This window comes from Eriocheir sinensis, chromosome 32 (assembly GCF_024679095.1).
Source record: "Eriocheir sinensis breed Jianghai 21 chromosome 32, ASM2467909v1, whole genome shotgun sequence".
Classification (NCBI taxonomy): domain Eukaryota; kingdom Metazoa; phylum Arthropoda; class Malacostraca; order Decapoda; family Varunidae; genus Eriocheir; species Eriocheir sinensis.
Genome location: NC_066540.1, coordinates 15,934,234 through 15,946,733, shown reverse-complemented (window position 1 = coordinate 15,946,733; position 12,500 = coordinate 15,934,234). Strand labels below are relative to the sequence as shown.

Sequence of the window (12,500 nt, the reverse complement as noted above, 5' to 3'; positions counted from 1 at the left end):
AAAAACTATCTCCTGTGGGAATTGCTATTGAATATCTGGAGGAGTCAGATGTTTCAATTACTGGAGGAGAAAGGAAGAAGAGGGATGTGAAGGGTTAGTCGATCAACACATATATGGAGGTAAATCATTAGAAACATGAACAAATTGTGATGTTCAGAATGTGCTCTTTTGATCAAAGTCTTGATAAAATATCTCCACACCTGCTTCAATGAATATACCGTTAAAAACTGAATCAAACAACTTTGAAGTCTGTATGATGAAGAACATAGCCACATACCACTCAAGATCTCAGGTTATTTGTTAATAGATTTTATAACTGTTTTCAGACAAAAACACCATCAGGTTTATAATGCTGAAATCTTGTGTTTGTGTAACTTTACAGCCAGCCATTGTTGGGTGGCAACATTAGTTTTGGGGTTTACAGTATGAAGCCCAAAACTGAGATACTGAGGAAAACACCTTGAGGAACTTGAGCACTTGAACAAAACTGAAAATTTCCAAATTAAGTAATTAAGGCCTATTTAGCTTTACTAGTAGCACCACATTTCGTTATGAAGCTCCCATAACTGAAGCACAAACTTCCCTACAGACAACCTGAACACTACCAAGGAGCTAACCAAGCCTCCTGAGTGCTTGCTCTGAAGGTCAGCCAATTGCTATCTTAGCTGTTGAAATTGTTGTGATGTTGTGGTGATCAGCTAATGAAAACAGCTGAGCTAACATAACACTACAGTTTTCTCTAAGAATACTCAAAGTGTGGTAACCAATGCAAAAGGGATTTGGATGTGCATGTGAACTCTGACCTACGACCTAGAAATCACTATATTACCACCAGGAACTGAGTAGAGTCTTGGGTTTTATTTCTAGAAGTGGAAGCAGAGTACAAAAATTCTACTTAAATTGGCTGGTTAGGTCTCACCTGGATTGTGATGTTCAGTTTTGGTGTCCCCATTGCAACAAGGATATATATATAGATTCCCTTGAATCAGTACAGAGAAGAATGACTAAAATTATCCAAGAACTTAGGAACTTACAGTACAGAGAAACACTAAAAGCTTAACTTACATTTCTTTGGAATGACATAGACTTCTGTGTGATCTAATTAAAGGTTTTAATGGGTTAAGGGGATTAATAAGGGCAATTACTGTGAAGTACTTATACTAAAAACATGTGAGAACGCACAGCATTAGGCATAAGTTGGAATAATTCAGATTCAGGAAGGAAATAGGCAAGAACTGATTCATGAGCAGGGTGGTGGATGAGTAGAATAAACTGAGTAGGTATGCAGCTGAAGCAAATGCAATTGAAAGCTTTACATGAAAGCTGTTTATGGATGGGAAGGGAATTTCATGAATAATCCACTCTCAGTAGCTGCCGAGTTTACGCCGTCTGGCCTCTCGTAGTCTCCTTTTATCCCTGTGTATCCCTGTGTAATGACACTGGTGAATGGTTTTGTTTTATGCCTAAAGTACTGAAGGCTTACAAGAGGATAGAAATATTTTTTCAGTATGGACAGACCACCAAATTAAAATAGCCTTCAGAACCATTACTTTTACTTAAGGAAAAAACGGAATGGCTGACAGAAGCCCTGACACGAAGATTTATGGGTCTTGACTTTTTCTCAAAGTTGATAATATCTGAGCAGTTTTAGGGAACAACACAACACTGGTTGGTAATTCAAAATGAATGCAAAGTTCATACTGCACGGCTCCCTGTGCATCACATCCACCTGTAATCTCCCATGTGCTGGTTGTTTGGTTTCACCCACATTTAAAATATAGATGGAAAAAGGAAAATATATACTTGTCTGTCAGAGATCAAGCACAAAGTTTGAACTTACTGTGCTATGAGTAAGTTTGATGAATTTAATATTTTGCATGTGCAAATTAATCCACCATACCCATTTTGTCTCAGTATTAAACATTTACATGTAATGGCAAGCCATTTTTAGCTGTGAAAGTTTATGGTTCATCTTTATATTTGGTGAGATTTATAGAGATACTCTTCTGATCGTAGTTTTACAATTACTATTGTGGGATCTAGCCAATAACGATTTCCAATTTTTTATAAGATTTTTGAAAATAACGTTGTTACAATATTTGTATAGCTAGTTTCTACAATAACACCAGGATTCTTGCAACTATCAGATTTTTGCTGTGAAGCAGTGTGCGCACTCATCTTGGATAGTGTTTGTAAGCCGCCATCTTGACGTACTCCTCAGATTTGCATCCTGGACATGTGTATAAACAGATTTTTTGGTGCTATCATCCCAAGACTCATCCACTTATCCCATTTGAACATGCCCTATTACTACTTTTTTTCAGCTGACATTAAATGAATCATTACTGAATCCACAGGAGTAATATAAAACTCACATTAAAGTAGTTTAAAGAGGTGTTTGGTGCAATGATCACTGTGAGGTTTGCACATGGAGGCTACTGTGGCATTCTTACTCTAGCTTCTCAGAATCGCTGGTAAACTGTGAAACAGCCTTGCTTCGTCTGTATCACTTCCCTATAACATGAACACTTTCAAGAAGGGAGGATCTAGACACATAGGTAACTGAAACTGATGTTCTCTTTGGGCTATTACAACCATCTTCTACTTACAGGAGCAGCACTGCAGCAACATAGTTTGTATTTCTAATCATCCCCTTAAGGTGACTCTAACAACAACAAAAAAAGTCTAACCAGTACAGGTAACTCTCGATTTACACGAGTTTGGATTACGCGTTTTTTAAATAACGCGGGGTCCGAAATCCAAATAAATGTTTAATTTACACATTTTTTCCACTTATACACAATATATTATGGAGTGGCCACCATATGTCTCACACAACTGGACTCGCATGGCGCCGCGGTCACACAGCTGAGCTCAGTTCTCCCCGCGCGCCACTTGAACAACAATACAGTACCCACGCTGCCACTCTACTCAACAATAGGGGTGGGCAGGTACCGGTATCAATACCAGTACTAACGGTACCAGCTATACGGTACGGTACCGGTACCGGTACCAGACTACTCGGTACCGTTACCAATACTAGCCACTCACTCATGGTGTCCCTCATTTCTTCCTCACACGAGTGAGGATGAGACTGAGTGGATATCTCGGTGATATGGATATTCTCTCTCTCTCTCTCTCTCTCTCTCTTCTCTCTCTTCTCTCTCTCTCCACTGAATGAAGTGAATATTTATTTTTCGACAGAAACCAACCTCTTGTTTGATTTACATTGTTTTTGATTTACGCGACATCTTCAAGGACGCAATACTCGCGTAAGTCGAGTTACCTGTACCAAATCAATAAATACCATTGAAATAACACCTCCATTTAGCATCAACAGATCCTGCCAGGAGGTACATAGAATGAGAAAGGGGCCAGCATGGAGACTTGCCCAGAGGGCCCCCAGTGCTTGGCACTGTAGGTTGGGCCCAAAACTGAGCCCAAAACTGAGCCCTGAGGGACACCGCAAGTGACAGGTGTACCCACTCTGAGGCAGCACCAACATCAATCACCACTGTTTGTTGTCTGTTACTCAGTCAATTAGAGATTAATTTCTGTAATTTACTCCATATACCTAGTTTTTTGATATCTAGTAAAAGTAGATTATGGTGCAGAGCTTAATCAAGTGCCATTAGAAAATCCAGATAAACTGCATCCATTGATTTGGTTTTGTTGTTTACTAAGAGGTTGTTATAAAGTCAAATTGTTGGACAAGCTGGATCTCTTGTTTTTGGAATCCATGTTGGGAATCCTTAATTAGTAAATGGTTTTCTGGGGAGCTCATAATTTTCCCTCTAAATATTCTCTTGAGCAGCTTCCCTACCACTGGGGTTAGACCAATGGGCCCGAAATACAAGATACTTTTCTGTCTCCTTTCTTAGAACTCAGAGTAACTTTAGCAACCTTACAATCAGTAGACTATGGCTGGTATTATAAGACACTTTCGCTTCTCACATCAACTATTTCTAAAGGTCAGAGAAGTGATCAATCGAGTTCTAATGAGTGTTTCTTTAGGCTCATGGCACTGAGGAAGGGTCAAACTACCACAAGGGTCATAAAACTACTCCTGGAAATGCCCTCAAGTCATATGAAAGCCTTGGCAAATATGTGAACTTGGAAGACGAAATGTTTTAAAATACGACCCTATGCTGCTCTGCAAAGACATATTGAATCACAAAGTAAGAGGACTGAGTATCTCTCTTCTTGTTTCTTGAAGGAGTTCAGGATTTAGATTATCTGGTTCTCGACTTTTATTACTTTAAGTAGAGTGCGTTCGAAACTTCCTCGGTAGCTATATACATACTTCGAAGTTGAGCAAGGTATGAATGGGATTTCCATCAATAATGCTGTCAATGTGTTGGTGGTAGTACTGGTCAAACTGGTATTAAATATTAAATAAATAAAAAAATGAGAGAGAGAGAGAGAGAGAGAGAGAGAGAGAGAGAGAGATCAGGCTTTTGCACACCCGTAGTGATCGTAAATAAGTTGGAGGATGTTTGAGGGGCCGGAACACAGCATCTGAAGGGTAAGCACCATCAAGATTTTATGATTTTTAGAGTACGCACACTGAAACTAAGAAGTGTTAAGACTGACCATGCAACTAAATAATTATGTTTGGTTGGAAAGTCTGTCACAACTGCAGTCCTTCTGAGACACACTTAGACTAAGCCTTGACCTTGCTTGGCCTTATAGATTCTATGATACGCTAAAGAGTAATGGTGATTTAAATTACTTAGGTCATCTAACTAGGTAGGCCATCTATAAGACAATGACAATCTCTTCTTACAAACCCACATTAACAGATGGAAGAACATTAAAACAAAAATATTTAACTACATTACTTAATAATATTTTTCTATGCAAAGTAATGCCTAGAGTATACGTATTACTATGGTAAATCTAGTCACCTCCATCGATGGAATCCTTGCGGGAGCGTGGCAGGCGGTGCGGGTTGAAGATGTACTCGTAGATGAGGCCGCCAGCCACGCCGCCCACCAGCGGGGCCACCCAGTACACCTGCGGGAGGGAGAGGATGAACAGGGTGTGCACGTGTACTATAATACATGAACACGCACATGAGTTCGCACACGCCTACTCAAGTGTATATGAGCGCAAGCATTTTCTCTCTCTCTCTCTCTCTCTCTCTCTCTCTCTCTCTTTATAATGAAATAATTGTTCCTGATGCTTACTCTTAGCTGAACCTAATATTTGGGGAGGCGGGTGGCTGAGTCGACAGAGTGACGGCGCCGCGTTCAGGAGGACGCGAGTTCAATCCCCGCCCGGTGCCACCAAGCTGGGATTTTTCAGCCGCCGCCGAGTGGCTTAAAACTACCCACATGCTGTCCAGAAAACCACCTATCAACCCGGACTCTAGATTCTAGGATTAAAGATGAGCTCCGGGAGGGCAGCATGAGCCAATGCAAGATGGCGCCACTATAAACACACGCCTGCGCCAGAACGGGCTGGGCCGACCATCAGGCCCCACCGGGAAGAAGCCTACCGGCGCAGTAGGCCGCGACGTGAAAAAAGAAAAAAAATTCGCCGCTGGACACACGTGACACAAACACGGATAAACACAGACACGTAAGACTAAAAAAATTAAAAGAATACATGAAAACATTACCACACCACATACACGGCTGGTAATAACAGAGAGTAAGGTAAAGACATTGGACATGATACAAGTGACAACTGAGTGTAAAGAGCCAGGCCAAGGGATGACGGGCCCAAGGTAGCGCGGGGGAAGTCATGCCATTTGGAGGACCATCTCAGCCAACGTTACCAGATTGTCGTACTTGGCGTATTGTTTTTGCCGATTTCTGACCAAAAACTATCGCACCCACAAAGATAACGATACGCATTTATAATCATTGTAAAAATCGGTAATTATTGATGCTCTTTTTTTGCAATATTTATGGGGTAGAACCGAAAAATACAATGTTATGCGTACGATAAGCTGGCAACGTTGATCTCAGGCGTGGACCATCCCAGCCCCCACTGGTGAGTCGGACCAACGTTGCCAGATTGTCGTACTCAGCCTCTTATTTTACCAACTTCCGACCCAAAAACTGTCTCCTGGGCCACAATAACTAGATTCATTTATATTTATCGTTAAAATAGTTAATTCCTGATGTTTCTTGGCAATAGTTAGGCGTCAGAAACCGGTAAATACTATGCTCTGGGTACGATAATCTGGTAACGCTCTCTCCCTCCTGTGTCCCCTCGTCCGTTCGTCTGTCCGTCCAGCGCCTGCACGCATGCGTTCCTCCTGCCACAGAGCCATTCCCCTCCGTGCACCTCACGTACCGCAACATGCTCGGGCCACATGGGGCAGGGACCGAAGAGCCATCAACCGCCGAGTAATTACTGGCATGGTGTTGTAGGCCTACTTCCGTTTCCCAATCACGTAAGAAAGTAAAAATAAAAGTTGTTCACCGCGTTCACGGATTCATGATACAAAGTCATATGTTAGGTTGGGTGAATCCTCTACCTTTTCACAAGCAACTTAAGTAACAAACTTTCGCTTAAGTTTATGAGCGTTTAAGTACTCGATGAATCTGTAAAAGACACATTCCACCGAAGTAAAAGCGTTGTAAGACTCAATAATGGTGAACTATCGCATATGGCCGATCTCTAGACGGCTCCGCCTCAGCTTACTCTTGAGGGGAGGACACGATGATCCCGTGTGGCGCGCGTGCGGCCCAGCATCTACGACACTTGATCACCGCCGCTCCACCGACGCCAATAAAGGGAGCCACAAAGGAGGGAGGCGCCGCTGTGACCACCTGCCGGGACCTCCCTCGTCAGCAGCAACACATTACAGACAGATGGAACAGAGACGACAGACGGACAGGTGTTTCGGGGGAGTGACCGGGACCAAGATATAAATAAACTCATAAGGGCCTGTTACTGCTCCATCTCGTGCGGCCAAAGTTGTCGCTTACATCACCAAGATCAAGCTGCGAAATGGATACCAATTGTTGAAGATCCGTAGATTAGTTAGTAAGCCAGAGTCTATTTAGTCATCGGAAGTAACCAGTCAGATCGCCCCACCATTTTTAAGAACGGCCACGCACCCCCCGAATCAAGAAAAGAGCTCTCAATCTGTCAGTTCTTCTGGTGCCCGGGCCAACATATTTTCCCTGCAATAACATCGCTCTCCTTCCACAGAGATGAACCGACGAGAAGGTGGATGGTGCGCACAGAACCTACGGGGCCAGGGAACAGTCCAAGCCATGACCTCCCCTCTTACAGGTTACAAGGCGGCTATTCTTCACTGACCTCCCCTCTTGCAGGTTATCTGAATCTAAATGCATCTTGTATTTAATCAATCCCATAACGAGATGAGAAAAGAGATAAGAAAATTGATGGAAGGGAACAAACTGACAGTAAAGACAAACGCCAGATTCTTTAATAACACGTTGCATTAGTATTAACAGTTACGTGGCTAGTCTGGCTTCGTAATTCCACTTTCGGGACGGCGTTAGTCACAAGTGGTGGATTTTCACAATGACGACACATTACAAACTCAGTCGTAAAAGGTGATATAAAAAAATCAACAACTAACCGCGCCTTGAAAAACGGGACAAAAAAGACAAATCTGCCACATTCAGTTATTGTTACTATACAGCACCGTTGCCAGATTGTCGTACTCAGAGCATAGTATTTACCGGTTTCTGACGCCTAACTATTGCCAAGAAACATCAGGATCCAACTCTTTTTAACGATAACTATAAATGAGTTTCGTTATTGGAGCCCAGAAGACAGTTTTGGGGTAGGAAGTCGGGAAATATAAGCGGCTGAGTACGACAATCTGGCAACGTTGCTATACAGACTAATGCGACGTTTAAAAATTCAAGCGAAAGTCATCGTCGTGCATTTAAAATAGCGAGTCCCACGAGGATTTACCCCCCGAGCCATCAATCAGTGACCACAGCACCTCCAGTCAGCCGGGACTCGGGGGAGGGGGGGGAGGGGGGAACGTGATCTGGGAGGGAGGGAGGGGAGACCGAGGGGAACAAAAGCCGGGAGGGAGGACACAACTGCTGCCATTGAGTCGGTGAATAACAGCAAATCAAGAGGAGGGTCGACGGAGGGAGGGAGGAGGAGGAAGGTTATGCCTCCTCACCACAACGACACTTGATCACCGCCGCTCCACTGACGCCGAGAAAGGGAGCCACAAGGGGACCACAGGGGAGGGAGGAGCCGCTGTGACAACCTGCTCCCTCGTCAGCAGCAACATATTACAGACAGAAGGAACAGACACGGCAGACGGACAGGTGTTTCAGGGGATTGACCGGGACCAAGATATAAACTCCGGGCATCCTACTCAAAGCCCAAAATTCGCTTCTCACCGCGGAGCTGCTTATGACCAGGGCTTACGACGGTGTGCAGCGTCGGTATAAATTTTACCTCGTATTCTTAATTAAACGCCTGTTTGAAAAAGCCTCTCGTAGAAGCACCGTTGCCAGATTGTCGTACTCAGAGCATAGTATTTACCGGTTTCTAACGCCTAACTATTGCCAAGAAACATCAGGAATTAACTATTTTAACGATAATTTTAAGTGAATCTCCTTATTGTTGTTGCAAGGGGTTTCAGTTCAGGGGTGTGGAGTCTGAGTTAAAATTTTCCGACTCCGACTCCGACTCCTACTCCCATGCCCCTCCTCCTCTATTGCTTTTTTTTTTTTGTTATGCTGCCTGTAGCGTCGGTAAACTCTCTTGACTTTTCCTCACAGCTACATTACACGATAAATGATTACGTTAAGGAGTCTGAGTCGGGGGTATTTTTACCGACTCCGGCTCCGACCAAAAGTAGCCGACTCCTCCGACTCCGATTCCGACTCCGACTCCACACCCCTGGTTTTCATGAACAGTTTTGTGATCCTGGTGATAGTTTTACAGGACTTCCGGACCATGAACGGGAAAATCATCACGAATCACGAATGACAACTAGACTAATCTTCTCTGCGGGCTGGGAAAACAGTCTAAAGAGAGTTATATATACGTCAGGGGAGCATGTATGGGGTTCATGGGTCACGCAAGCCATCAAAAAGGACGAAAATCGATTTATTATATTATCAAAACTCACAACTATTTAAACTTGAGAGCTTGTCAGAAAAGGCTCAACCACTGGACTCTTTGTTTAATGAGAGCTTGTCAGAAAAGGCTCAATTATTGGAATCTTGTTTAATGAGAGCTTGTCAGAAAAGGCTCAATTATTGGAATCTTGTATAATGGGAGCTTGTCAGAAAAGGCTCAATTATTGGAATCTTGTTTAATGGGAGCTTGTCAGAAAAGGCTCAATTATTGGAATCTTGTATAATGGGAGCTTGTCAGAAAAAGGCTCAATTATTGGAATCTTGTTTAATGAGAGCTTGTCAGAAAAGGCTCAATTATTGGAATCTTGTTTAATGAGAGCTTGTCAGAAAAAGGCTCAATTATTGGAATCTTGTTTAATGAGAGCTTGTCAGAAAAGGCTCAATTATTGGAATCTTGTTTAATGAGAGCTTGTCAGAAAAGGCTCAATTATTGGAATCTTGTTTAATGAGAGCCCGATAATTTTAATAATATGGACAAGTTGAGCGACCATACCACGACCTTGACCGGGACAAGAAGCATACACGAGGGAAAGCGATGGGAAAAGAGGCACATGGAAATTAATACACAACTGATCGCACGCTTTAAATCGATTGGTGTAGAGAGGGGCGGATAATCCCTCCTCACTGTACCTACTTCACTCCTCGTCTCCCTCCGCTGGCCGTGTGCACCTGTTTGCTGGACCCATATTCTCTCACTCTTCGGGGGCACACCCACCCACCATGGATAAAGCTTGGTAGAGGTTTTGGTAACTAGGAAGGGAGGGAAAGGGAGATGACTAAAGGAGAGGGGAAGGAAAGGGAGATGACTAAAGGAGAGGGGAGGGAAAGGGAGATGACTAAAGGAGAGGGGAGGGAAAGGGAGATGACTAAAGGAGAGGGGAGGGAAAGGGAGATGACTAAAGGAGATGGGAGGGAAAGGGAGATGACTAAAGGAGAGGGGAAGGAAAGGGAGATGACTAAAGGAGAGGGGAGGCAAAGGGAGATGACTAAAGGAGAGGGGAGGGAAAGGGAGATGACTAAAGGAGAGGGGAGGGAAAGGGAGATGACTAAAGGAGATGGGAGGGAAAGGGAGATGACTAAAGGAGAGGGGAGGGAAAGGGAGATGACTAAAGGAAGTTGGTGTTTAGAGTTGACCAAAACCACACCAAAAACCCTGAAACAAGTCTTGTATGGGTCTTAACTAAAGCTCTCAGTCATTCCGCGGGCATTCATTACAGCTCTCAATCAACCCGCTGAAGCTCCTGCACCACAGAGGCTCAGGGCAGAGGTTGTCAACTTACCCAGTGCGCGTCCCATTTGTTCTTGACGAAAGCAGGACCCAGGGAGCGCGCGGGATTCATGGAGGCGCCGGTCAGGGGCAGCTGCAACGAGAGGGAGACACCGTCAAGCCTACGCGCGGGACGTTTTCACAGGGAAACATTGGTAAATATCTATAATTGATGGGCAACAAAAATTAAATACAACTTATATCGTCACCCTCATAAAATAATCGCCTAAGTCACTTTTCATCGATTTCCAGGTTTCTGTCTACATCAATTTTTCAACATGTGACGTCCTTTTTTTGTGTATAGTTCGAGTGTTCTAGAATTGGCCTTTTCATTTCTGCCTAACTCTTAAGCCAAATGAGATAGTGACAGTTCTTTTCTGATTCCCTGAAAAGTAGAAAATAATGACTTAGGCGGTTTGTTTACGAAGGTGACGATATATCCTACAGCAAGCTGATTCGTGCCACAAAAAAAGAGCAAAGTGGTGAGCGAGAGGTGAAAGTGACACAGAGTAGCAAGGCGCTTCTAACGCTGTGGAAAAAGAGCAACGTTGCCGATGACTTTAAATATCTGTTTAGGAGCCACTGCATACTCAAACTGGGCGTAAGGACTATATAGTACATGCCCGAGGGTTCATATATTTTAGGACTTCTGGACAAGTGTGAAATTAAATGAGTTGAAATAGTATCTAAACTAGCATCAACAGAAGTTTGGAAAGTTTCGTTTAGTCGGCACAACATCTGTGGTCATACGCCGGAGAGAGACAGGAGGAGGAAGGAATTATAGGAGAAAGGAACAGATCCCAGGAGACGGGACACAACCCCCAATTAATACCTGGTACCCATTCACTGCTGGGTGGACAGGGGCGTAGGGTATCAGAAAAGAGCATCAACAGAAAAAAAAATCACGAAGGTATAGTTGACAGAGATTAAAAAAATGTCTGAGAATACGGGGGATTTCGATGAAGCGGTTTCTCACTGTATCGCCAGTCACAGAAATAATTCATTCTTGCAGATTTTTTTTAGTGTATGTCATCAAAGTTCCTTCAATAACATTACACGCTAAAACAGTTGTGGTTTAAAAATTAGATATTAGCCTGCTTCATCTTCGTATATGATTTTACTTATGTAGGTGGTGCGAACATGATACAACAGCCATGCAAAGAAGACGTAGACGAACACAAGCTGACATATTATTACTGAAAAATAGCAATAAAGGAAGTAAGAAAATAGAAGAAAGGAAAAATTACTTAAATAAAACTCTGGAAGGAAAGACAAAGAATTCAGAAGACTAAAACACAAGTGTAACCAGTGAAAAAAACAAACAAACTAAATGTCAAGTGAATATTGAAAAAAGAAAATAAGAGTTAACGCACAAGAACACTGACATTGAGTGAAAAGAAAATCCGGGAGCCGTTGCAAAGGCATATCCCGGGACTACATCTGGATCTGATCTGATGATATTTGAAACATTTGAAACATTTGAAACATTTATTAATAGCCTATTAGGTACAGTTACATAATTATGTTGTATGTATTGTTAGAGGCCAGCCTTTATATAAGCATAAGCTTTTCAGGCAAGGTGTGAGGCAAGGAGGTTCGTGTGGGGCATAGACAAGCTCGGACACCACTGATCACCATGAAGACCGCTTACCCCCACGAGAGTGCAAGCCATGTAGGCGAACCCAATCACGACGGAGGGGTTCCCGAAGCTCCTCCGGTAGGGGTTAACGGAAGAGAAGAAGACGAAGACCACGACGAAAGTGAGCAGGAACTCCAGCCCGAGACCTTGCCACTGCGTGATGACCTGCGAGACGGAGGTGGCGCCCAGGTCCCCCGTGTAGCCGGAAGACGTCGCTCTGAGGGGAAAAAAGGGATATGTAATGCGACTATCACCTCAGCGTTGTCAATCTGTTACTCTTGTATTAATCGATCTATTATTAAGGTAAAGAACATTAATACGACTGTCACCTCAGCGTCACCCTTGTCAATCTATTAATCTCCTGTATTAATCGATCTATTATTAAGGTAAAGAACATTAATACGACTGTCACCTCAGCGTCACCCTTGTCAATCTATTAATCTCCTGTATTAATCAATCTATTATTAAGGTTAAGGACACTAATGCGACTATC

General features: G+C 43.2%; 1 protein-coding gene and 2 long non-coding RNA genes across 7 annotated transcripts in view; 2 read left to right on the top strand and 1 right to left on the bottom strand.

The window, feature by feature from the left end:
- Positions 1 to 11,822, top strand: part of LOC127006264 (uncharacterized) — a 25,144-nt gene extending 13,322 nt beyond the window's left edge. Inside the window, exons 4-5 of one of the 2 annotated variants that reach the window (XR_007759353.1) lie at positions 10,319 to 10,523; positions 11,498 to 11,822. This is a non-coding gene — a long non-coding RNA (uncharacterized LOC127006264). Of the gene's footprint in view, positions 1 to 7,170; positions 10,524 to 11,497 lie in introns of those variants that run through there. The other variant, XR_007759354.1, reaches the window with a different exon arrangement.
- Positions 1 to 12,500, bottom strand: part of LOC127006263 (neurogenic protein big brain-like) — a 126,088-nt gene that overhangs the window by 14,678 nt on the left and 98,910 nt on the right. For both annotated transcript variants that reach the window (XM_050875907.1, XM_050875906.1), the window contains exons 3-5: positions 12,020 to 12,224; positions 10,382 to 10,462; positions 4,908 to 5,016 (exon numbers count right to left, since the gene is read on the bottom strand). In XM_050875907.1, the coding sequence (XP_050731864.1) occupies positions 4,908 to 5,016; positions 10,382 to 10,462; positions 12,020 to 12,224 (395 nt within the window). The remainder of the gene's footprint in view (positions 1 to 4,907; positions 5,017 to 10,381; positions 10,463 to 12,019; positions 12,225 to 12,500) is intronic.
- LOC127006265 (uncharacterized) overlaps positions 12,248 to 12,500 on the top strand; it is a 1,178-nt gene continuing 925 nt past the window's right edge. For all 3 annotated transcript variants that reach the window (XR_007759356.1, XR_007759357.1, XR_007759358.1), the window contains exon 1: positions 12,248 to 12,393. This is a non-coding gene — a long non-coding RNA (uncharacterized LOC127006265). The remainder of the gene's footprint in view (positions 12,394 to 12,500) is intronic.